Source organism: Geotrypetes seraphini, chromosome 8 (genome assembly GCF_902459505.1).
Source record: "Geotrypetes seraphini chromosome 8, aGeoSer1.1, whole genome shotgun sequence".
In the NCBI taxonomy this organism is placed as follows: Eukaryota; Metazoa; Chordata; class Amphibia; order Gymnophiona; family Dermophiidae; genus Geotrypetes; species Geotrypetes seraphini.
Window position 1 is genome coordinate 60,044,996 of NC_047091.1, and position 27,382 is coordinate 60,072,377.

General features: G+C 47.4%; 1 protein-coding gene across 1 annotated transcript in view; it reads right to left on the minus strand.

Annotated features, from left to right (window-relative positions):
* EHD2 (EH domain containing 2) overlaps positions 1–27,382 on the minus strand; it is a 128,162-nt gene that overhangs the window by 45,081 nt on the left and 55,699 nt on the right. Inside the window, exon 3 of the mRNA XM_033955191.1 lies at positions 22,108–22,520. Within this exon, the coding sequence (XP_033811082.1) occupies positions 22,108–22,520 (413 nt within the window). The remainder of the gene's footprint in view (positions 1–22,107; positions 22,521–27,382) is intronic.

The window sequence follows — 27,382 nt, forward strand, 5'->3', positions numbered from 1 at the left end:
ACTAGAAATCTGTTTATACAGTTTGCTGAAACTATAGGTCAGACTCTTAATGTTAGCAATTGTTTTGTATGAGGAGGGACTGGTATGGGAGAACAGTGGCTATGGGAGGCAAAGCAGCTGGACATGTTAAACCTGACTTCACAGAACCTCACTTTTACATCAGGTCCACGACCTTCACGATGGGCCTTGTGAACCTCCATTGTTGCTTCCCATTGTCTTCAGCGCCCTTCAGACACTGCTTAATGGAACTTCCTATGAATGATGGCCAGCTCCTGATAGTTGATATTGGCTCTGTGATCTGTTTGCTTACTCTTGGTTGCCTACTAACTGGACTGGTACATGTGTACTTGGCATGATCCGTCCTAGCTTCTTCCTGTTACCGCTGGCTGATGGTGAACACCTGGGAGCCCCTGTATTCAACACCAGGGGTCGCCAAAAGCGGTCTACTTCCACTAATTCCCTTAAAATAGGTGAATGGGGAGATGATTGTCCTGCAGAATGGATCATTGCTGTTTACAGACCTGCCACATGGGCCGAGGATGACACCTGGGGCTATTGGACCCCAATCTATATGCTGAACCTTCGTCTACAAGTTGTACTCGAACTGATAACTAATGAGACCTCCCGAGCTTTGAGTACCATTGGCAGAACGAATGCTAAAATGCGCACTGCTATCTATCAGAACTGCCTAACTCTAGATAGAAGGTGGTGCCTGTGGTAAATTCAACCTCTCCAACTGCTGTCTTGAACTTGATGACGATGGTAAAGTGAGTGAGAAAATTGTGGATCGCATCACCAAACTGGCTCATGTTCCTGTCCAGCCTGGCGTGGCCTCACTTCAGACTGGCTCTCTGGCACCTTCGGCTCCTGGTTGCCCTCTGGTTCAGCAATGAAGACCATCTTGCTGGTTGCCGCCCTGTCTTCTCTACTCCTTTGCTGTCTGCCCTGTGTGGTCCCCATAGCCATAAAGCTGCTCCACTGAACTGTTGACTCTGCTGTTGACTGTTCCACTGCTGCTATGGCCCTTGCGCTTTCCAAGTATCAACCAGTCCCTACAACTGATCCTGACCTTCCTCCTTCTTGTACTTTATCAGGCTCGTCTCCTTCCTCCTTCATTCGACTATCCTGGAAGGGGGGACTGAAGGAGTCTAGGACTAGTTTTCCTAAGTGTTGAACTAAGTTTTCTCTTTAATAAAATTCTGAATTATGTTTAGCTGCAGACCTAACTTATCTCATGTTCTACCTGCCTGCCTTGGGTGTTAGCTTGGACATTCTAACTTCTTATGGCTATCTCAGCATAAACGACATGTAACAGAAAGACTGCAGGGCCTAGATAAGTGACCTGCTAATGACCTGCTAGTGTGAGCTTAGCACCAATGATTGTTAAGAAAAGTAACATGTGAACAGTTTTTTTTTCTAGAATTCAGTTGTATAGCCAGAAGAATGTATAAATATCTCTGTAGCGTCCTGTTTTCGAGACTTCTGAAGCCAGCTTGAAGCTCAGGAGTCGCATACGTATGCTAATAAACCATCTGTGCTTCAAGTCTCTAAGTTTTGTGGCTTCCCAAAGTGACCTTTCAGAGGGACATAGCAGAGGGATGCTTGTAGAGACTAGCACATTCCTGCCGCTGTTTGTGACTACCCATAGCTGTGCCACTGTCTCGTGGCCCTCTGTGTATAAAGATTGCCCACCCCTGCCTTAAAGTGATTAATATTTAGTCTTGGCTACAAATTTTACAAACTGTTCCTGCATTCCTTGCCCTCTCTATGCCTGGTTACATGGAGACAAATTTTCAAACAACCTGCCTAAAGTAGGTGTAAACTCTTCAAATATTTGGATTTGCACAGCTTTTATCTAATTGTCAAAGGAAGAGTCTGTGCATACTTCCCCTTTGAAAATTACTATGGATAACAAAGAACCTGTAAACTTCACACAGGGTGGATAAAATTTCTCTGAAAAATAATGCATGTGTACATTTGAAAACACAATCCACAAGCATTATTTTCTAATCCCTCCCAAAACTCAATCTTGGGAATGTCTCCTCTACATTTGTTCAGAACTAGTATGATTAGGGGGTGCCATTTTGTAAAAAAGAAAACCCTGGACACATGACCCCCACCTCCAGCTCCACCCCATTCTGTCCTGCCACGCCTGATTCCACCTCCAGCCCTGCCCAGTTCTGCCCTACAGCCCCGCCCCCAGAAAGCCTCCTCTCTTTGCTATGAGCTCCGGCCATGTCTGAAGGGCCTGGGGCATGCGTGGATGCGTGTGACATCATCTGCACAGGTGACGGGACAAAAGCGCGCGAGACAAATGCACACTGACAAACGAGCGCCGACAATTCAGTGCAAGACTTCAGCGCGCCACAGGAAAACCTTCTTTTAAAGGGCTCCGACGGTGAGGGGGTGGGGGAGAACCCTATTAAGTAAAGTTGGGGGGTTCCCCACCAACACCCCCCGTCGTAGCCCTTTAAAAGAAGGTTTTCCTGCGGCGTGCTGAAGTCTTGCGCTGAATTGTTGGCGCTCATTTGTCTCTTGCGCTTAAGACTATGAACCCCAGCACATACTCAGAGGCCCTCCAGATGCAGCTGGAGCTTGTAGGGGCTTTCCAAAACCCAGAAAATGCCGGGTTTTGGAAAGTCCATCCGGAAGCCAGGACAGACCTCTAAAAATAGGACATGTTCGGGTTTTCCCGGACATCTGGTAACTTGATGATGTCAGCAAGAGAGTCTACAGAAGAAGCATGCTGATAGAACAGTTCAAGATTCTGGGAAGGAAGCTGAAGATGAGGACCCAGAAGATAGCGTTCTCAGAGATCCTACCAGTACTGAGGGCAGATGTGAAAAGGCAGGAGGAACTACAATCAATAAATGCGTGGATGAGGAGATGGTGTGAGGAAGAAGGGTTCCACTTTGTGAGGAACTGGACAACGTTCTGGGGCAAGAGCAAGCTTTACAGAAGAGATGGACTGCATCTGAGCACGGCGGGAACAAGACTTCTAGCAAACAACGTCAGGAGAGGAAAAGAACAGGCTTTAAACTAAGAAGAAGGGGAAAGCCGACAGTCAACCAAGCGTCGACGATTCGGAAGAAGGTATCCCATGAAGATACTGAGGGGAAAAAGGGCTGGGAAGAAACAATGGACAAATTACAGGAGTCGACTAACCCAGAAGAGGAGGTTAGAAGGATTGTAACAAAAGAGAAGAAACTAAAGACCGAAGCACTTGGAAAGGAAATGAAGACAAGAAAGTACCAGGATCTAAATTGCATATATACTAATGCAAGGAGCCTAAGAAACAAAATGGGGGAATTAGAAGCCATGGCCAATGCAGAGGACATAGACATCATTGGAGTCTCTGAAATGTGGTGGAATGAAGAAAACAAATGGGATACAGCACTGCCGGGGTACAAGCTCTATCGCCAGGACAGGTCAGGACAGAAAGGAGGTGGAATAGCCCTACACATAAAAGAAAGCATACAATCGATAAAAATGGACACAGCAGAGACGACCAACAAGCTGGAATCGCTATGGGTTAAAATACCGGGATGGAAAGGGCCTGAAATAAAGATGGGCCTATAGTATCATCCACCCAGGCAAACCGGAGATATCGATGAAGAAATGGAAGCCGAGATGAAGCGAGAATGCATAAGTGGTAACACGGTTATTATAGGAGACTTCAGCTACCCCGGGATAGACTGGATTCTTGGAAGCTCAAAATGTGCTATTGTGACAGAATTCCTGGAGGCTATTCAAGATTGTTTCATGGAGCAGCTTGTTAGAGAACCAACGAGAGGAAATGCCACTCTGGATCTAATCCTAAATGGGTTAAGAGGACCTGCAAAGGAAGTAGAGGTAGTGGGACTGTTGGGAAACAGCGATCATAACACGATCAAGTTCAAGGTTGAGGTAGGAATACCGAAAGGAAAGAGAACCATAGCGACCTACTTTCAACTTCAGGAAAGGAAACTACGAAGCAATGAGGGAAATGGTAAGGAAGAAACTTAGGAACACTTCCAAAAAATGGCAAATGGTAGAACATGCCTGGTCTTTTCTCAAGAACACGGTGAGCGAGGCGCAAAATCTGGATATCCCCAGATTCAGAAAGGGGTGCAAAAAGAGTCGAACAAAAGACTCAGCGTGGATAACTAAAATAGTGAAGGAAGCGATAGGCAATAAGAAAAACTCATTCAGGAAATGGAAAAAGGACAAAACTGAGAGGAACTGGAAAGAGCACAGGAAGTATCAAAAAGAATGTCACTGAGTGGTTCAAAAAGCCAAAAGAGAGTATGAAGAGAGGCTAGCTAGGGAAGCACGAAATTTCAAACCATTCTTTAGATATGTTAAAGGGAAGCAACCGGCTAGGGAGGAGGTGGGACCGCTGGACGACGGAGACTGGAAGGGAGTGATGAAGGAGGAGAAAGAAGTGGCAGAAAGACTTAACATTTCTTTACGTCTGTATTTACAAACGAAGAAACATCCAACATACCGGAACCTGAGCAATTCTTCAATGGAAATCAAGCAGAAAAATTAACATCCATGGAAGTGAGCCTTGAAGATGTACTCAGGCAGATAGAAAAACTAAAAACTGACAAATCCCCGGGTCCGAACAGAATCCATCCAAGGGTTCTGAAGGAATTAAAGGAGGAGATAGCGGAACTACTGCAGCAAATTTGCAATCTATCCCTGAAAACAGGCATGATCCTGGAGGACTGGAAGATAGCCAACGTTACACCCATCTTTAAAAAGGGATCAAGAGGTGACCCAGGTTACTACAGACCGGTGAGTCTGACCTCGGTTCCGGGGAAAATGGCGGAAGCACTGATAAAAGAAAACATCGATGAACATTTTGAAAGAAACAAACTTCTGATAACCAGCCAACATGGTTTCTGCAAGGGGAGATTGTGCCTAACAAACTTATTGCACTTCTTCAAAGGAATTAACAAACGGATGGACAAAGGAGACCCCATAGACATCATATATCTAGATTTCCCAAAAAGCCTTTGACAAGGTGCTCCATGAATGCCTACTCCAGAAACTAAAGAACCATGGGGTGGAAGGAGACATACCTAGATGGATCAGAAACTGGTTGGCGGGTAGGAAACAGAGGGTAGGAGTGAAGGGACACTACTCGGACTTGAGGAGGGTCATAAGTGGGGTTCCGCAGGGCTCAGCGCTCAGGCTGCTGCTTTTTAATATATTCATAAATGATCTAGAAACAGGGACGAAGTGTGAGATAATAAAATTTGCGGACGACACCAAACTATTTAGTGGAGCTCGGACTAAAGAGGACTGCGAAGAACTGCAAAGGGACTTGAACAAACTAGGGGAATGGGCGATGAGATGGCAGATGAAGTTCAACGTTGAGAAATGTAAAGTATTACATGTGGGAAACAGAAACCCAAGGTACAACTATACGATGGGAGGGATGTTATTAAATGAGAGTACCCAAGAAAGGGACTTGGGTGTAATGGTGGAGATGATAATGAAACCGATGGCACAGTGCGCAGCGGCCGCTAAGAAGGCAAACAAAATGCTAGGCATAATCAAGAAGGGTATTACAACCAGAACGAAAGAAGTTATCCTGCCATTGTATCGGGCGATGGTGCGTCCGCATCTGGAGTACTGCATCCAATATTGGTCGCCGTACCTTAAGAAGGACATGGCGTTACTCGAGAGGGTTCAGAGGAGAGCGACGCATCTGATAAAGGGGATAGAAAACCTTTCATACGCTGAGAGATTGGAGAAACTGGGTCTCTTTTCCCTGGAGAAGAGGAGACTTAGAGGGGATATGATAGAGACTTACAAGATCATGAACGGCATAGAGAGAGTAGAGAGGGACATATTCTTCAAACTTTCGAATAATAAAAGAACAAGAGGGCATTCAGAAAAGTTGAAAGGGAACAGATTCAAAACGAACGCTAGGAAGTTCTTCTTTACCCAACGTGTGGTGGACACCTTGAATGCGCTTCCAGAGAGCGTAATAGGGCAGAGTACAGTACTGGGGTTCAAGAAAGGATTGGACAATTTCCTGCTGGAAAAGGGGATAGAGGGGTATAGATAGAGGATTACTGCACAGGTCCTGGACCTGTTGGGCCGCCGCGTGAGCAGACTGCTGGGCACGATGGACCTCAGGTCTGACCCGGCAGAGGCATTGCTTATGTTCTTATGTTCTTAAGAGTCAAACTTCGAAACAATGACCACTGTTTCCTCGTTCTTGACTTTGTCAAGGTGTTCAAATTTTTGATTCCACTTTAGCTAGAACTTCTAAGTGTCCTCCACTACACTATGAAAAAGCAGCCAAGGTGGAATCAAAAGTTTGGACACCCTGAGGAAGATAAGAATGGCAAAACAGTGGTTATTGTTTTTGATGTTTGATTATTAAGGAATTGTCATACTAGTGTTGGTTGTTTCTTTATCTGATCTCTTTTTAGTGTTTGTATTTGGTGTCTCTAAAATAGGGCTCAAAGTGCATGTGATGTGAATCAGTGGGCGTATTTTTAGCTGTTTGAGGGAGGGCGTCGGGGGAGATAACCTTCAAAAGTGGCATTCTATCTGACTAAATAGGATTTTACAGGCCTAAAGGTGTTCCAGAATTATTCTACTACTAATAATATTTCTATAGCACTAATAGGCATACGCAGCGGTGTACATCAAAACACAGAAGAGACAGTCCCTGCTCAAAAGAGCATACAATCTGGTCAAGACAGATCAATTGGACAAGAAGGTTCATCAATACACAGTGGGGGAATTACAGAGGGAATGATAAGACAGATATTGGTGCTTAGAAGGTGGGTTGGAGTTTGGAATTGAAAACTGCCAGAGACAGAGCTTGACGTATCGAGTCAGGCAGATTGTTCCAGGCATACAGTGGAGCAAGGTAGAAGGGATGGAGAATGAAGTTGGCTGTAGAGGAGAAGGGTGCAGATAAGAGAGACTTATCTGATGAGTGGAATACCGGGTGTGGGGGGGGGGGAGGATAAATACTAAGGAGCTGTGGAGCAAATACACTTGTAGGTCAGTGAGAGGAATTTAAACTGTATGAAGAAACAGATAAGGAGCCAATGAAAAGTTAATTCTCCTCATACTGTACAACGTGCCTTATCTCCCTTCACACTCCCCTCCAGGAGGGCCGTGTATCAGTAATCCTGAGAATGTTATTCTATTGCTAATAAAAATAAAGAACTGTGAAAATACTTCCTCCCCCTTTCCAGTGTCCCAGGGGGATGATCGCTGAAAAGATAATAAGCATATCTCTTGGTTTTCTAAGCTTCCCCACATTGCCTCCCAATTCGCCTCTCCCCCCCCTTCCCCGCGGAAGCTAGTGCTTAAAAGTCAGCGAGAACACAAAGACGCAGCCAGCCAGGAGGGGCAGCTGTCAGGAAGAGATAAGCAGCTCCCAGTCTACAGTCTCTGGAAAATGAGAGTGGTCCAGCTCAGCACAGTTGGAAAAAAAAAAAAAAAACCATTCAACCATATGAGAGAAAGATGGAGGAAAAAGCAAAAGGGAGAGTGATGGAAAAGCTGAGAGGAAGAGGAGGTGACAAAATGAGAGAGATGAATATAAAAAGGAGTGTAAAGAGTATGAGAGAATGAAGGATAGGAGAGATAGACAAAGTGAAGCTCATGGCACAATCAAGCCCATAAATTAATTTGCATCTTAGACTGTTCAAATGCATCCATCACCAGCAACAGATGTGAGTTAGAAGAGATTTAGAGCTAGATTCACTAAGCAAACCAATCGTGTACCGATAGGTTTGCGACCCCTTTGCAACCCGATTTCCCTCTGACCTGATTCACTAACCTCTGTCCCGATCATTTACAGCTCCGATCTGATCCTCCCATGCAAATTAGTAAAACCCCATGCAAAATAGCCAAGCGATTGATTCACTAACAATTCCTTGGCTATTTTGAATCGGGTTTTACTATTGACAAACCCGACTGCTGCAGACCTGTGTTACCGACAGATCTGCCGGTGTTTTGATAGGCCTGCCTGTCTTTTTTTATCATTTTTTTTCCATGGCACAGATATTTTTGCGTGTGTTACACATGCAAAATATCTGCCCCATAAAAAAAATTAATACAAGACAGGCAGGCCTGTCAAAAAAATGTGCCCCCCCCCCCCAAATGCGGCCTCCCCCCCGGAGAAAAAAGCAGAAGGGATGCCGACTCCCTCCTGCCATTGGCACTTCACTAAAAAAACCCAAAAAAAACATTCCCATCAAGACTCTTGGTCAATCTCTGTCTTTTAAGTTTACTCGACTTTGGAACGACCTTCCACTTCACTTAAGAAATTCTGGTTCCCTTCCCTTTTTTCATAAGTCTCTGAAAACCATTCTGTTTACTAAACATTTTGGAAACTAATATTTCTTGATAATTCTCTATATGCCCTTATTGGCCTAATTTAATCATTGTAAACCGAGTCGAGCTTTCCTGGATTGAAGTCTCGGTATACAAAACTAAGCATTAGATTAGATTCCAGATGCTGCCTCCCCCATCATGCGCGAATATGGGAGGAGGGATGCCAATTCCCTCCTGCTGTCGTAAACCCCCATTGCCACCCCCACTCCCCGTACCTTTCAAGTTGGGAGCAGGAGGGGTACTCAGACCCTCTTGCTCCGTAGGGCTCCTCTGTGGGTCGGGGCCAACCCCCACTTCCCCTAGAAGAAACTCTTCTTAAATGCTAAAGAGGGAGAGGATGGGAGGACAGTGAGAAGGAGAAAGGGCTTGTGGTCCCCTGTCCCATAGATCATTAGTGAGTCAGAAGAACACTCATATCCAAATCCTTGAGGTGAAGGCTCAGAAGTGGGGATTTTTTTTTTTTTTAATCAGAAGGCTCTATTCCACTTCAAAAGGCCCCAAATACCAAAATGAACAAATACATTTTAAGAGTGGCTTTAAACTTAGTAAAAGTCTGTTCTGCCCTGAGAGCCAGGGGGAGAGAATTCCACAGGGAGGGGGGCTTGCCCCCCACCAAAAAAAAAATTAGCATCTGTGAGTAGTTTGCAGTCTTGTAGAGCTCAAAGCTGGGATGGACACAGTGGCGTAACGAGGATGAGCAGCACCCAAGGCGGTGGCATCCCTCCCCCACCCTCTTCCCTGCCCCCTGCTGCACATACTAATGCCTCCCCCGTACCTTTTTAACTTCGGCCCGAGCAGCCACCGACTTACCGCCCACGTTGGCTTCAGCACTCTCTCTGACGCCATTTCCTAGGCATGGATCCCAGAAGTGACGTTGGAGAACGCGCCGAAGACTTCCAAAACCCACTGTATTTACATATGGGTGATACCTGCAGGCACAAGGGCTATTGGCGTGATGTACAATTGAGTCCAGTCAATTTGGGGGGGTTATGGAGGGCTCATCACACACTATAAGTGGGTTATGATGAGATGTGCACCTGGCCCTTTTTATATGAAGTTCACTGACATGCCCCCTAGGATAGTGTTTCTCAACCTTTTCAAGCCAAGTACCCCCTAAGCCTAACAAATACCAACTGAGTACCTCTGGCCAAACCCACCCAAACTGTGCCCCAGACCCACCCACATGTTTTCTGTTATGGCTCCTAAACTGTGGAATTCATTGCCACATTATATCAGAAATGAAAAAGATCTTACCACTTTCAAAAAACTTTTAAAAATTTTTTTGTTTCAAGATGCTTTTAATACTTAATATTTTATTTCTGACACACCATACCTTGTTTCAGAAGTCAATTCTTTTCCCTCCCTCTCGTTTTTTCCCTTTTATGTTTTTTCAATACAGAATGAATTGTAACTTTTCCCCCCTAACCTTCTTTTATCATGTCCGTCTTTAATCTGACTGCCAGATAAAAATTGTTAGTTGTTATATTTAATTATGTAAGTTTTCTTTTTACCCTAATAGTTGTTTGTCCACTAACTTGTGGCTTTTTAAGTTGTTCATCGCTTAGAAAGTTTATATAAGCGATTCATCAAATGGTAATAAAACTTGAAATTTGAAAATCGATTGGCTGGCCTGGACCTTCTCTCGGACGTCAGAATTGATGTCGGGGGGGGGGAAGGCTTATAGGCTGGTGCCTGGTCCTTTTGAAATTGTGGCAACAGCGGGAGGGGAATTAAATGGAGCAGGTGGGCGGCGAGCTGCAGCGACAGTCAGCCCGTGTACCCCCAATGAGTGGCCTGCGTATCCCCCCTCCCCCCGGGATACACATACCGCATGTTGAGAAACCCTGCCTAGGGTACCCCATTGCTCTGCTGGTATGTCTGTGTGGCCAATCTACTAAAAATTTTGGCCCCTCCTACATCCCAATGGCTTGTTCTGTGCGTGTTTTTTTTACAAAAATGGTTCAAAAAGATAGAAACACTGAGGGCAAGCACAACTGAGAAATGGCCATCTTCAAAATAAAAAGATAGGCGTTTTTCTGTTTCGAAAATGGCTGTTCGCTACTGGATTTTAGTATGTATTTCGGATTTGGACATCATTTTGGAAATGCACCTCCGCATCTTCTGTGTGGGAAGATGTTGGACTTTGCAGTTATGATGTCTTGATTTTGTCCATTCATACGGGTAACTGCAAAATTTGAACATAGATTAGTTTCCAGCCTCTGCTGCTGGTTCCTTCTAACTAAAGACCTGAGAAGTCACCTCCTCTCTCTGTCTCAGTACTGTTCCTTGGTGTCAGGGACACAGAGAAGCAATACTGCTAATTCCCAGCTCTGCCACTGGCTTTATCTCTTTCAGCTCTAACCGTGACTAAACCATCTCTATGTACCTCACCTCTAATTAGAGAATGACACGGGGACAAATTTTTCTCCATGGGAACTCATTTCTCCTAGGACAAGCAGGATGAGTCAGCCACATATGGGTGTTGTCCCAACAGCTCCCAATTTGCGGATAAGCTCTCCAATACCTCAGAGAGATTTTTTTTTTCTTTCTCTGAGCACGTGCAGTACCCGGTCCCCACTGGGCATGCCCGAGCCCTACCCATTTCCCCCTGCTTCCCCCTAATCCCCAGTCTTTAGTTTCCGCCCGTTCCCATCAGTCGGTTTTTCTACAGCTCTCCATTACAACTTTTCTACTCATCACCTTGAAGATGCCTGAATCATCAAAAGAAATGACTGGGATGCAGGAGAAGGATGAATGCACTGGATCCTCATGAATTGTGAGTCCACGGATTGGATCCGGTGCATGAGGTTCCATGTTGCTTGCACTGTGCGCACATGTCTTCGTGCGCACGCAAGCTGACCCCTGCTTACATCATTCCTGCTTGTATCCGCATGCACGTAAGCTGAACCAGCCCTGCTTATCTTGTGCCTGCCTGTATCCACACGCACGTAAACCAGCCCTCCTGGAACTGTGCCCACCTGTTTTCATGAGCACTCCAGTTGAGGAAGAGGGTGCTGAGAAACTCCATGGAAAGGAGTGAAGCCTAAGAATCAGCCTTCACAGCCTGATCGTAAGGCAGCAATGGGGTATGTAAAATTGGCAGGGGTAAGGAGCCTTCAGGATGCCCTGGCTCTGCCCTGACTCCCTGCATCAGCCATCAAGGTAAGTGCCTTATCTGCCTGCTCTGGGAAACTTCTGATAATCTCCCTCCCTCCCATTCTGAAAAAGAAAAAGAAACTCGATGCTTCTTTCCCTCTTGGGGACCTGCAGAGTCTGCAGTGCAGACCTCTCCCACCTCCCACCTCCCACCTCCCCCCTCATGTCAGGAAGAACCTTTGCAGCACCAGGAGTCTGCCTTTCACATTAAGCTCGGAGCTCAGACATGGGCAGGGCACTTGGTAAGCAATCCCAGAAGTGTCCCTCCTCCCTGTCTCAGCAATCAGCCATGATGGAAACCGCTGGCAACCAATTGCAGCACAGGCTTTTCCTTCCTCCCCAGCAACAGGGGCAGTCCCGGGGAACTCTTCTCAGAGTGTGGTGCTGATGTCATCAGTGATGCGGCATGTCAGACCACGACTCCCCAAAGGTGGGGGTTTGAAACGCCTCAGCCTAAAGAGCTGTTCACTGCACTTCAGAAACCTAGGCTGAGAGTGCTTTTCCACAGCTCACAGCCAACATGAGGGACTCTGCTACTATTTATTATTTCTATAGCGTTGAAAGACATATACAGCGCTGTACAGTTTAATATACAATAGGCAGTATAGCAGGAGAAGCCCACACAGGAGGCATCATCACCTCTTCCTCTGCCTCCAGGCACAGCGGAAAACGTAGCCAGGGTCACTGGCACAGATGAAGGGGAGCATCCTGCCCCCTCTCTGCAGGCTCACCCCCCCTCTCAAGAAAGACAGACAATGTTGGTGGGGTACATAGAGCCACCCAACCAGTCAAGTGGAGCAGCATATGAACCTGCGAACCACCAGGGGTGGGACCAGTAGCAACAGTTAATCCTCCTGCTGACCTAACTCCTCTCTCAGCGGGCAATACTCCCCCCAATGCCCCCCTTTAGAGGGAGCCATGCACAACAACATGGCACATTCCAGCGGCTTGCCATGCACCCAAGCAAAGGAGGAACAAGCAACATACCAGCTTCCAGCCATGTCCAGAGTTACCACCCACAAAAATAAATAAATAAATAAATAACTTTTAAAAAAAAAGCAACCCCCCACAAACGAGGACTTACCCCAAGTTCTTCCAGAAACTCACAGCCTTTCTCAAGATCCACGTGGGTGGACCACCAGTACCCAAGACAGATTACTACAATGCCTGAACTACTTCAGGCAGGCGGTGGCGATTCCAGGCCACAAGAACCTCCTGGACTGCAGAGACAAGATTTGGCAGACTCCCTCTTCAGGGCAACCAACATCAAGGAGACTGGAAGTGAAGTACCAGATCTTTCCAGCCCGGAGGTTCAACAACCCGCAGCAGCCATACAAGGACATTGCGGTAGCCTTGGCGCTCAAGAGAAACAGGGCAGCATGACCCCCCCCCCTCCAATGCCCCGCCAGGGAAGGACCTGAAAAACCCTGGATTCCACAGGGAAAAAGACACTCAAGGGCGCAATGCTGAGCGCACGAATTGCTGCGCTCCAGTTCCAGATGCGGCTTTATCAAGAGGCCATTGAGAGAAAATAAATAAATAAAATAAAACAGGGACTCCAGCTCACCACCAAGCCGGTCCAGGAGTCTCTTTCATTCCTTCTCCATAATTTAGAGGAATGCAGCTATCGCCTCTCCAAGACGGCCTTTGAATTCTTTGAAACATCCAGCCGCACTGGGGGAAAAGCCATCCCTGCCCAGCGCTTAGCCTAGCCGTGTGCCTGGGCGCTCCATGATGAGAGTCTCTAGCAAATGCACCATGCACAGAGGTTAACCTGTTCGGGGACAAGGTTTTGGAGACAGTCAACGGCACCAAAGATGACTTCACCACCCTTAGAACGCTTGGCACACCCATGAAGACACTAGAGGAACCATCCTCGCATATCTTTCACTGCCCCCAAGTAATACCCCAGAACACCACACTGGCAGCAGTCCGTGCCCCAGCTCTCGCAACAGTAACATAACTACTATGCAAACAAGCGCCGCCTGAGGGGCAGGGGCAGCCAATGGCAGCCCTCTCCCCAAAACAAAAACAGAACCTTGACCACCCTCCGGCCCAGCAGGGGCCAGGGGAAGCAGGATCAGATTATCTGCGAAGGCTTGGCCCAGGATCACCATCGACCAGTGGGTCCTCAGCATTATCAAGCAGGTATTCTGAATTCATCTCCACTCCCGCCCCCCAGAGTGGGCGGGACACTCTTCATATGACGACCCAATTTTCCTGCAGCAAGGAGAGGACTTGCTTTGGACAGAATCAATAGAGGCGGTGCCGAACAGAGGAGATCACCAAGGGGTTTTTACTCCAGGAATTCCCGCGTCCCCATGGACAAGAACAAACGCTCGATTCTGGATCTCTGCAAGCTCAACAGATGCATACACAAGGAACGATTCCAGATGCACTCTCTGGGTACAGTCTTGCCCCTATTACAGCCCGAGTATTGGCTAGTATCCCTGGACTTACATACACTCACGTGTCCATGCACCCAGTCCGCAGGAGGTATCGTCACTTCTAAAGCCAAGACAGACACTTCCAGTACAAGGTCCTACCCTTTGGACTCGCGACAGCTCCAAGAGTGTTCACAAAGTGTGTGGCTGTGGCACACCGCCTTCAGGGGGTGTGCATCCTATCTTATCTCGACAACTGGCTAATAGTGGCCCACCCTCCAAGGGAGGCACAGGCAGCCCTGACAATCACCATAACCTTCCTCCAAGAACTGGGGTTCCTCATCAACTGCAAAAAAATCCCACCTGATACCCACCCAGGGGATATCGTTCATCGGGGCATTCATCGACACCACACAGACCAAGGCCTTCCTACCAGACTGCCAGATCGATGCCATGACATCCCTGGCCCAGTGCATCTCTGCCAGCAGATCATCGTTAGCACGCTCCCTCCTGATCTCATGGACCACATGGCGGCTGCGGTCTTTGTTGTCCAGCACACCAGACTACACATGAGATCCCTGCAAGGGCATCTCAGACGTCACTAGGACCAGCATACCCAACCTCTGACCACCCAGATACCCATTCGCCAACCCATACACAAGACGCTTCATTGGTGAATGGCCCGAGATAACTTAGTGAAAGGGAAACCAGACCACCATCTCACTAGCTGGTGGTCACCATGGATGCCTCCAAACATGGATGGGGGACACACTTTCTTCATCTTTGCACAGGGGACATATGGTCTGCCCAGGCGTCCTCACTCCATATCAACCTACTGGAGCTCAGGGCCATAGGGAATGCCCTCAAAACCTTCAAACAATGGGTGACATGCAGGGCAGGCCTCACCCAAACAGAAAACCAGGTGGCCATGTACTACATCAACAAGCAGGGAGGGACAGGGTCAGCCTCGCTATGCAAGGAAACTTGCCCCATATGGGAGTTCGCCAACTCCATTCAATGCCCCATCCAGGCAACTTACCTCCCGGGAGAGCAGAACGACCTGGCAGAAAGCCTCAGCCGTCAGCTGGATCCCTATGAGTGGTGTCTCAACCCAGCGGTGACGAAGAAGATCTTCAGCACCTGGGGCACACCGAGCATCGACCTGTTTGCAACCGAACTGAACTCAAAATACACGACCTTCTGCTCAAAGAGATCGACCCATCGCCGTTTCAGCCCCGACGGTTTGTCTGTGAGTTGGAACCACAGACTTTTATACGCCTACCCGCCAACACCTCTCATACCCTAAGTCCTGTAGAAGATCCTTCAGGACAGAGCAACCGTGATCATGATTGCCCTGTTCAGGCCCCAGCAACCATGGTTCCCATTCCGGCAATGGATAGCGGTTCACCCACCTCTCCGCCTCCCAATCAGCGCAGTTCTCATAACACAACACGGGAGCCTTACCCTCCACCACGACCTGCGTTCCTTAGCCCTGACCGCATGGATGTTGAGAGGATGAACCTACTACCAGACGTGGAGCACATTCTTATGGCAGCCAGAAGACCTTCAACCAGAAAATGCTATGGGTTGAAATGGAGAAGGTTCCACTACCGATGCACAGACACGCAGCGAGACCCCTACAACTGCCCCATTCCGGACATCCTGCAGTACATATTGAGCTTATCTCAGGGGGACCTAAAACCCACTTCCATCAAGGTCCACCTAAGTGCGATCGCGGCGTACCACACTGGCCTAGACAACAAACCAGTATCGGGGCATCCAGTAATCACAAAATTTCATGAAGGGACTGTCCAATCTGCACCCACCGGTCAGACCACCTCCGCCCGGATGGGACCTCAACTTGGTGCCGCATCAGCTCACCCTCGACCCCTTCAAACCTTTGGGGGAGGCAGGTCCCGGATTCCTTGCCGGGAAAACCCTGACCTCCATCGCGGTGGCCAGATGTATCATCGAGATCCAGGCCCTGGTCCATCACCCCCCTCCATGAGAACAGGGTGGTACTCAGAACCCACCCCCAATTCATGCTGAAGGTGGCTTCAGTGTTCCACATCAACCAGTCTATCATCCTCCATGCACTCTACATCCCCCCACAGGGAGGCACACAGCCTGCTCAGCGACACCTCCTGGACTGTGTGTGGGCCCTGACTATGCAACAGACCAGACAAGCCTCACAATTGTTCGTCTCCTACGACCAAAACAGAACAGGACTGCCGGCCACCAAACGCAGGCTCTCACACTGGATATCCCAGTGCATCTCCTTCACCTGTAGAAAAGCGTAGCGTGAACCGCCGGTGGGAGTCCATGCCCACCAGCTCAGAGCCATAGCCACCACTCAGGCTCATCTGCACCACACACCAATAGGGGACATTTGCAATGCAGCCACTTAGTCCTCCATGTACACCTTCACCAAGCACTACTGCCTCGACATAGCATTCCACACTCCAAATGCATTCGGCCGAATAGTCTTGCAAGTGGCCCTTCCCTCCCGGGAGGGACAGCAACCACTAGCACAGCCTTGACAAACACTGATCAAGTAGGGTGTTATAGATATCGATTAAGTAGGTCTTCCAGCACTACCTGTCTAGACTGAATGTGGAATATGCAAATATGAATTCTCACATGCAAGTACGAATTGTCACTGTTGACCAGTTGGTTTCTCACTGTTCATTGATTGTTATTGACTAGTTTCACTGTTCTGTGAGTATTATTGCTTAGTTAACACAGCACTTTATCAAAAACTTTGTTTCCACAACTTCACCTGCTTCGCCTGATTACCCTGCCAGGCTCGGCCTCCACAGCCAGGCAAGGGATGCACAGAGCGCTAAGGCGCAGGTCCAGTCGGTGCATCTCTCAGCTAGGGAGTCACCCATATGTGGCTGACTCATCCTGCTTGTCCTAGGAGAAAGTGTAGTTACTTACCTGTAATGTAGGTTCTCTGTGGACAGCAGGATAGTCAGCCACACAACCCACCCACAAGTTTCAAGTTTCAAGTTTAATTTTATTTGATGTATCGCTTATTACAAACTAAGCGATTAACAAAGTATAACAATCATCGTTAAATTATATAATATTGAACTCTAAAGGGGTAAAATGACAGTATTATAATATTTCTTAAACTAAAGGGAATTTGACACACAAAACAATATTGACAGACTATGACACATATGGAATGAACATAAGGATTTAAAGTTACAAAAATATTTTCCCTAAAAAGGGAGAAAGAGAGGTCTGAAATGGGAGGGAAAAAACAATGGGGAGGGATTGAAGGTTCTCTGATAGAAATTGGCAATGAAGGGAGTTTAGAGATCAAAAGAAATTTTAAAAAGAAATGTTTTTAAATTAGTTTTGAATTGGTTTAAATTCTTATTTTTCCTGATATATAAAGGAAGAGAATTCCAAGTAAGAGGAGCCACTACAGAGAAAATATCGTGGCGTTTTGTCCCCACCTCCCCATACGGCTGACCCGGCCACAGCTAGGAATATCCTGGGGATTAGGGGGAAGCAGGGGGAAATGGGTAGGGCTCAGGCATGCCCAGTGGGGCCCGGGCACTGCACGTGCTCAGAGAAAGAAAAAAAAAATCTCTCTGAGGTATTGGAGAGCTTATCTGCAAATTGGGAGCTGTTGGGACAACACCCATATGTGGCTGACTATCCTGCTGTCCACGGAGAACCTACGTTACAGGTAAGTAACTACACTTTTCCCGTCCTGTCCCATTCCTACAAGCTGTGGCCTCATCTGCACAAGCCTCAAACACTTTAAAATCATAAGTGTTTGAGGCTTGTGGGGTTAAGGCTGAATGGGTCAGGGATAGGGACAGTGATAAAACTTGCGGGAACAGGACAGGGAAATTGAATTTCTGTGGTGAGGAGGACCAATTTGTCCCTGTGTCATTCTCTACCTCTAATCCTCAGCTGTGCCATTGACACTCTGTTCATCAGAAGTCAGTGTCTATGCCTGTACCTCAATTCTAATCCTGGCTCTGCCCATGACCCTCTTTGAGACGATGGGACAGGTCACTTTATTCCCAGTGCTACTGTTTACCAACAGTAATTCAGGAATTAGGAATTGCTTTACAAGCTTGGTCACAGGCAGGGATTGTCTTGTACAGATACTCAGTGAAGGATAAATATTATTCTTGTCCTTTCCTGTTTAAAGAGACAAGGTTTGCTTCGTACAGAAATGGGGAACCTGTAGCCTTTTGTGGCTTTCATTGCAGCCTGATTTAGAAATACATTTTTGAGTGCCTTTTTCTTTTCTTTGATGACATGATCACAGCACAAGTATCAGGCACTAAAGAAGTCACACAGGCAGACTCTAAGAAACATATACATAAGAATATAAGAACATAAGAATAGCCTTACTGGGTCAGACCAGCAATCCCCAGTAGCCCGTTCTCACAGTGGCCAATCAAGGTCACTAGTACCTGGCCAAAACTCAAGGAGTAGCAACATTCCACGCTACCGATCCAGGGCAAGCAGTGGCTTCCCCCTTGTCTTTTTCAATGACAGACTACGGACTTTTCCTCCAGGAAACTGTCCAGACCTTTCTTAAAACCAGCTATGCTATCCGCTCTTACCACAACTTCTGGCAACGCGTTCCAGAGCTTAACTATTCTCTGAGGCCAAGATTCTCACAAAACCGTGTTAAAAAGCGACGGTCTGCTAACGCAGCTGTTGTGATAGTGAATTTTTAAAAAGCGAGACATTCTCAAAAAAATCACATATGCAAATGAGGTCAGTGACAGCAGCGAAGATTCGCTAAATTTGCATGTGCCTATCGTTGGTGATAGCGATGGGCACATGCACTGAAAAACTGCGAAAAGAAACCCCCCCCCAAAACACAACAACAGTAGGAGAGATGTTCAATCTCTCCCACTACCAACCAACAACCCCCCCACCCCCGCAGCGGGAGCGATAGCGATTCTCTCCGGCTGCCACATAACCCCCCTGCCCGCAGCAGGAGAAATGCTGATTTTCTCCCGCTGCCAACCAACAACCCCCCTGCAGCGGGAGAGATGCTGATTCTCCCCCACTGCTTAGCCACCCGGTTACTGACAGGTCTACAGCAATCGAGTTTTAGGATCGGTAAAACCCGATGCTAAATAGCCAAGTGAATCAATTGCTTGGCTATTTTGCATGGGGTTCTACTAATTTGCATGGCCAGATCGGAAAACGGGTGATCAAGAGGAAAAACAGACGGTGGGCTGTTTAGGGATCGGGTCGGTTACTAGCAATTGTCGCTAAACCTATGAAAACAGATTTAGCGATGATCGCTGACTTTAGTCAAGCTAGCCCTTTAATAAGAGAGAAGGGGAAAACCCAGGACTGCCAGAGGACTCAGCAAATCCAAAAGAAATCCAAATCCTCTAGGTTAACAGCACATACATGGTAAAGGGGGATCATTCATTTGCACCGATGTATCAGTCCTATAATAGGGACACTATGGACATGTAGGAAATGTCCCAAAGAAGTTTTTCGGGCTTATTTTCAGCTCTACGTATTTAACTGGCCAGAAACAGCTCCTGGCCAATTAGATAGCACTTAGCTGGCCCCCTTTACTATGCCACTGGATGTATCTCATACTAAAACAGTAGGAACTTGCAGCCAACTTTAAGATACTGAAATTAATTCATATCTTTAAACACAAACCAGTATCATAAAATTATTCTTTTCTTTAATTTATTCTAAGATCTTCAGAAGTGCCAGTATTAGCCAGGTGTTTTCAATGGCTAAAAATACTTGTGTGGCGTTGGCCTCCTCATTAGACCCATTCATTTTATTTATGTCAATTTTCCATTAATCAGTTTTTCCAAAGTGCTCTATGCTAATCCAACTTCATTAAATAACTGCATATAAAAACGAAAAACTTATCTTTTTGTTCAGAGAGGGTGGATAGGGACAGATTCTTCAGGCTGAAGGGGACAACAGGTACGAGGGGGCATTCGGAGAAACTGAAGGGAGACAGGTTCAAAACAAATGCAAGGAAGTTTTTTTTCACCCAAAGGGTCGTGGACACTTGGAATACGCTACCGGAGGAAGTGATCAGGCAGAGTACGGTACAGGGATTCAAACAGGGATTGGACGGATTCCTGAGGGATAAAGGGATCGTGGGATACTGAGAGAGGTGCTGGGATGTAACACAGGTATACAAAGCTAACCAGGTAATAAGTATAGAAACCCAACAGGTCGTGCATGTGCAAGACCGGAGGGTTAGGACTTCGATGGGAAACCAAGGTGGCAAGGGGCCCCTTCTGGTGATTCAGACAGGTCGTGACCTGTTTGGGCCGCCGCGGGAGTGGACTGCTGGGCAGGATGGACCTATGGTCTGACCCGGCGGAGGCACTGCTTATGTTCTTATGTTCATATCGGGAAGGGACCTGTCATGGATGTGTCTCAGCTTCTGTGAGAGTCCCGAGTGTGTCATTAAATATAAAGAAGCTAGAAATATACATTTAAAATGGCAAGATATGGAGGTCAGTGGGTGCACTGGAGTTTTATTGATGATTTGGGGGAATGATTTAATTCATATGGATCAAATAGTAAGAGCAGTGGGCTGAGAACCAAGGAAGTCAGGTTCAAATCCCACTGTAGCTCCTTGTGACCTTGGGCAAGGCTCTTAAACCTCCTTTGCCTCAGGTGTACACTTGGACTGTGAGCCCGGCAGGGAAAATTCCTACAATACCTGAATGCCTTGACCTACAACTGAAAAGGTGTCGACTAAATCCAAATAAAATGATATAGGTATATTATAGTTATTGCAAAGCTTGTAAACTCTTTTGATTTTAACCAGAAAGATGGCACAGAAAAGATCTTAAAGAAATAAACAAAAACAGGTCTTAGACATTGAAAAAGATTTTCTAGGTCTTTTAAAGTCTCTGGTACTTGATTGGACAGACTAAGGGAGAGATTCTGTATAGGACACCAATCACAGCAGCCACCTAAGAAGCAGCTGAGAATTGAACACCAGCATCCTATACAGAATCACGTCTGCCCTATCAGACAGATGCTTAACCCTGCCTAACCACACCAATTCTATAATTGGCACCCATGTCACAAGCGCAGGTTAGAGAATCGTGCTTGATCCCTTGCCAGCAGCTGATCGTGACAAGAGAATCCCCCCGCCACGATCAGCTGAGCGGCCATGGCTGGAAACTCCGCCCCCCCCGGCAAAGTCAGCCAACAGGAGGGATGCTCACTCACTCCCGCCAGAACCCCCAAATGACCCTGTGAAGTCAGCCGGCAGGAGGGATGCCCACTCCCTCCTGCCAGGAACCCCGAATCCCCACCGAGAAATCCCCCAGCAGGAGGGATACCCACCCAGTAACACTCCCCCAGACCCCTCCCACCTGTAGACCCTCTCAGCACCCCCAGGTCCCCCCACATCCCCCATAACTTTCAAGATGAAAGTCAGGCCAGAAGGATGCATACAGCCTCCGGCTTGCAGGCCCACTACTCCAAAATGGGGTGCCTTCCCCTTCCTGGTGCATTCTAGGATGCACTGGGGCAGAGCCTAAGGTCCTGATTTGCTCAGATGCCTAAAGCCCCTCCCAGCCGGAAGGTATATGCATCCCTCTGGCCGGATTATCATCTTGAAAGTTACGAGGGGTGTGGGTGGGGGGGCTGGGAGTTCCAGGGGGGTCTACAGGTGGGGAGGGGGGGGAGTCTGGTGGGGGGTTGGGCAGTTCCAGGGGGTGGTGGCAGGAAGGAGTGGGCATTCCTCGGGGGTGGAGGGGAGGATCAGGGGTTCCAGCAGGAGGGAGTGGGCATCCCTTCTGTCGGCCAACTTCACAAGGGTTTTCAGGGGTTCTGGCGGGAGGGAGTGGGCATCCCTCCTGCTGGCTGACTTTGCAGGGGGGGTGTCCCTGCCGCAGCCACTCAACTGATCTCGGCATGGAGATTCCCTTGCCAAAATCAGCTCAGCGGCCACGTCTATTTGGGCTGCTTAAGCCCGCCCAAGGCCACTTCCGGGTGAAACCATGCCCAACTATGGGCAAGTTTATGTGTCCCAACGCGTCTCCCTGCACCCATGACAGACGTTTATAGTGTAGGCGGCCTGGCTCCCGATTGGCTGGTTAGACAGTGGTAGAACTCCTATCGCCGCCTACAATCGGGATGCTGTTTATAGAATCTGCCCCTTAGTGCTTATCTACATCTAAAGTTAGTAATGGGAAACTGTGTGGGCTCTTACCCTCACAAGACGTGCTCTCTTCACTAGATCATTGAGTTTCCTCAGTGCTGAGTTCCGAGGAAGGTTCTGGATATCCTGGAATAGATCTTGCTCCTCCAGCTCAAAGAGACGCCGGTTATCGGAAATGAGAAGGGGTTCGGACCAGAAGGACCCAATGTAGACCCTGAGCACCTCAGGGGTATTAAACACCTTCCCCAAAGACCACATCAGAGCCCCATAGACTCTCATCAACTGCTGGGTCTCTACCATGTCTGCCTTGTTCAGAACCACCCGGATTTTGTCCTCATTACCCTTCAGGGCTCGGATGGCCTCTGAGAATTCATCTGAGATCTCCAGCTTGTGGGCATCAAAGAGTAGGATGATCCGATCGACACGCTCCGCAAACCACTGCAACACTGCTGGGAAGTCATAGCCTGCAGAAGCAAAAGAAGAGAGCTAAGACTGTGGGGTCTCCTGGGCTTGATGGACCATGGGTCTGACTCAGTAAGGCTATTCTTATGTTCCTACCCTGAATCTGCGAGTCTCCAGTGCGGGATATTCTGCAGCCTGTCCACAATCTGTAAGATCCCCCTGCACCCAGCCCTGAGTCTCTAGGATCTGATGTGGGATATCTGCAGCCTGCTCTGAATTCTGCACGGGAATGGGGATCGCGGAAATCCCGCAGGTCCCATGGGAATCCCCCCCCTATCCCACAGGATTCCCACGGGGACACCCCTCTGGCCCACGGGACTCCCACGGGGATGGAAGGCTTTGGAAGCAGGGTTCGTCCATATAATATAATGGACACGTCAGCCTTAGTAAAAAAGGGGGTTTATAAGTTAATTACCTGAACAGAAAACAAAAAAAAGGGTTCCACCAAAGAGATTCCACAAGGAAAACAGCAGCGCAAACACAAAAGAAACTGTGGAATTGATGATCCTGTCAGAAGTAATTGCTGCTTTTTATGGGGGCGGGCGGGGATGGAGGTAATTCCTTGCGGGGATGGATGGGGACGGAGAGGAACCTGGCGGGGACGGGCAGGGATGGGTGGGATTTCTGTCCCTGCGCAACTCTCTACTCTGAATCTGTGAGATCCCCTCCTTCACCTAGCTCTTGAGTCTCTGGTGAGGTATATTTTGCAGCCTGCCCTGAATCGGTGAGTCCCTCTGTAACCAACCCTGGGTTTCTGGGATCTGGTGTGGGATATTCACAGCCTGTCCTAAATCTGCGAGATCCTTCCTGCACCCAGCTATGAATCTACTGGAAACTCAATATTACATTGGTTCAAGTGGCATATAAATGATATAAATAAAAAATAAAAATAAATACATATCTAAGAGTGACATGTGTTAGTGCTGGGAGTCTATTGGACACACATATCTGCCCCATACATCAGTCACAGCCCTGCCTGGTCTGCAAACGTCTCTGATGCACTCAGGAAAGAGTTTCACTTTTACTGGCTGCATAGATTCTGCAGCAATGAATGTACACAGCACTGAACTATCCCGCTCCCTAGGACCCTGTCGAGTTAATAAAACCATTTGGGTGGGCTTGGAAACAGAGATCCAGGTCTGGTTCTCTGTAGCTCCTCTGCTAATCATGCTCCTTTTCAATCCTGACAAGCTCCGCTGGATATCAGCCAGCATTCCCTCCCCTCCTCGCCTTCTTCTCTTGCCAACCAAAAGCTTTCAGCTCTATCAAAGTACCAAAAATGGAAACAAAATCGTTCCCTTGGAATGTCCAAGAGACCCGGCTTTGACATTGCTCTGCCAGATTACTAAAGATACAAAATAAATAATGCACCGAAGGCAAGGTCAGCGCAAAACTAGGAGTTTCCCATGCCGCAAAACTTTGTCCCCTAGGTAGACAATAGAAATGGGAGCCGTTCCGATATGAACCAGATGCTTACAAAGAAACAATTGTTCAGGCCTTACAAACTGACATACCAACATGTACATCTAGGATTAAATTCAGTAAATGGAGGCCAAATTTGGACGTTGCAAAATACGCGCTGAGTGCCGTGTATTGAATAGCACATAGCAGGATCCGCATCCAACTTTCAGGTGCATAGATATACACCAAGGGCCAGTTTCCATATGGGACGCCAACATTAGGCACCGTTAAGTTTCCTGATAGCGGCCGCCTAGCAACACTTAAGCTTGGGATTTCCACCTAATTTTTTTTTTTTAACTGGCTTAATCAGCCTGGTAATTGACCGAGCTGGGTTTCAGCCAATCAAAAGAGAATATTAATTAAACAATTTAAGAGTTCAGTGCCGAACTCTTAGGATGCCCTAAGTGGAGGCGCCCCCCCATGCCTAAGAATGCCTATCTCAAAAAGTAGGCGTGGTTAGGGGATGGAGAAAAGGCATGGTTGACTTAGTCATTGTTAGGAGTCGAAGATAGATGCCAGTAAATTAGGTCAGCCTAAGTTGTTGTGCAGGGGATGGTTCTGTCTAGGTTACTGTAAAGTGTAGTTACTTACCTGTAACGTAGGTTCTCCTAGGACAAGCAGGATGAGTCAGCCACATATGGGTGTTGTCCCAACAGCTCCCAATTTGCGGATAAGCTCTCCAATAGCTCAGAGAGATTTTTTTTTTTTCTCTAAGCACATGCAGTGCCCGGGCCCTACCCATTTCCCCCTGCTTCCCCCTAATCCCCAGTCTTTAGTTTCCACCCGTTCCCATCGGTCGGATTTTCTACAGCTCTCCATTACAACTTTCTACTCATCACCTTGAAGATGCCTGAATCATCTAAAGAAACGACTGGGATGCAGGAGAAGGATGAACACACTGGATCCTCATGAATTGTGCGCTCACTAATTGGATCCGGCGCTCGAGGTTTCCGTGTTGCTTGCATTGTGCGCACATGTCACCACGTGCACGCAAGCTAAGGAAGAGGGCACTGAGAGACTTCATGAAGAGAAGTGAGGCCCGAGAATCTTCCTCCATCTATTTTGGAATTTCGAAAACAAGAGGGAAAAACGTAACAATTGGTACAAAATGCCGCAGCTAGGTTAGTAATGGGAGCTGACAGGATGGCACATATTACACCAGTTCTGAAGCAATTACATGGGTTACTGGTTGTATTTCAAGTGGAACATAAATTTGTTTCTGTGGTCCATCAGACTATTTACCATCAAGCACCATGGTACTTTTGACAAGTTGTGGCACTCTATAAGCCTAATAGATCTTTACGATCTGAAAATAAAAAACTATTCATTTCAATGGCGCGGGGAAATTATGCAGACACCGAGGGATGCCTTTCTGTATTGTTGGCGTTAAAATGTGGAACGCTCAGGTGGGATAATTGCGACTGTGTGCAAACCGGTTTCATTTTAAAGAAACGATTAAAAACTCACCCCCTCTTCTATGAAACTGTGCTAGCAGTTTCTACCGCGGGGAGCCGCGCTGAATGGCGCCCGCTGCTCCAGACGCTCATAGAGTTCCAGCGCAGTTTCATAGAAAAGGGGGGTCAGTTGTTTGTGACTGCTTATTTTCATGATTTATTAGTTGGCATGTGCAGAGAAGAAATTGTTTAATCAAGTAGATTTTATGATTATGGTTTGTTTTTATTTTATGTCTATTTTAATTGATGTGCACCGTTTAGTGTTTTTTTTTAATACACAGTATAAAAACGTTTTAAATAAATACGTCTGCTTAGGCGCTATTTATAGAATCAGGCCCCAAGTGAATCCAGGAGTAAATCTTGGTATGTAAATTAGGTGCAGATCCCCTGAATTCTGTAATACCAACCTTCTTGGACCATATTTTGGATACAAACCGTTTTACGTTCGTATCTACGTTTGTTGATTAACGATTTGGCATCTTCTACATCACTCCTGCAGTTGTTTCCTGCGTTTGTTGTCCGACATATCACTGCAGTTTACTTGGATTTGTTTGCTTGTGTATACTGTACACATCTTCAGTGAATGCCCCTGACCCACCTAAGCACCTCCCATGGCCACACCCCCTTTCCAGTTGCTTGCTCATAAATTTACGCATGCATCTTTACAGAATAGCACTTAGCCAGATGCATATGTACGTCCAAAGTGTTGCCAATTAATGCCAATAATTCATTGTTAGACCCAATTATGGCACTAGTAGACTCGTTACTCAAATTGCGCTCCCAAATTTGGTGCATGCCCAGGCACCAGCAGCGGGTGCCGGAGTTTACGTGGACCCTGCCAATATTCAGCTGGGGCCCACCTAGGAGAATGATGCATGTCCTGACTATATATCGGACCAGGGCCCACATAACTTTTTTAAAAACAAATTTGAGCCCTCTCCTGTCATCCCTGACAAAGCCCCATCTTCCAACCTGCAGCCAGGAAGCAATCCTCCCCTCTCCCCAACAATCAGGTAAACACCCCTCCCGGCCTACCTCTATCCTTGGAGGTCCAGTGGAAGTCATTGGGGGCAGAAGCGCAGCCCCTTCTCTCCTGCCTGCCAAAATGGCTGCCACGGCCTCTTGTAGCAGCTCGCAGTACTGTGTCTAATACTGCAAGCTGCTGTGAGAGGTCATGACACATATTTGACAAGCAGCCTAAAACATGTAATGTAATGTAATGTAATTTATTTCTTATATACCGCTACATCCGTTAGGTTCTAAGCGGTTTATATACGCTGAGAAACGTGACATTTATCACGTCAGTTTTAAGTTAGGCGCCATTTATAGAATTGCGCCTAAATTGGACTTAGGCGCTCCCTATTTATGCCAGAGTTTTCTTGGACTAAATACTGGTACCTACTTGCAAAACATGCCCAAGATCTACTCCCTAACCACACCCACTTTTTGGTAGGTGCCAAGGGGAGGGGAGAGTGTGGTGCACTGGTCAAAGCTACAGCCTCAGCACCCTGGGCAAATCACTTAGGTTTAGATTCTCAAAACTTCGCATTATAAACAGACGGGCCGCCATCACAGCCGTTATCGTAGCGATTTCAAAAAGGCGAGTCATTCCCTAAAAATGTGCATACAAATGCGGATGCACCGGGGAGGGGAAGGCCCACCATTTTGAAGAGGCGGGCCTGCTGGTCAAAGGGAGTAGGCATCCCTCTGGCCAGCCATCGTAAACAAGGTAAGGGGGAGGGCGGGAGGTCGTCGGTGGCAAGGGGGGTGTTGGGAGGGCTGATTGGCAGTGCGAGGGAGTGAGCATCTCTCCCACTGCTGGGGGGGGGAGTGGCGGTAGGGGGTTGCTTGTTGATGGCAAAATTTTCTGACAAGTCTGAGCTATTAAGCCTTAGTTTCCTGTCAGTGCCTAAGCGAATCAGTGCTCAGGCCCTGATCAGAAAAGTAAG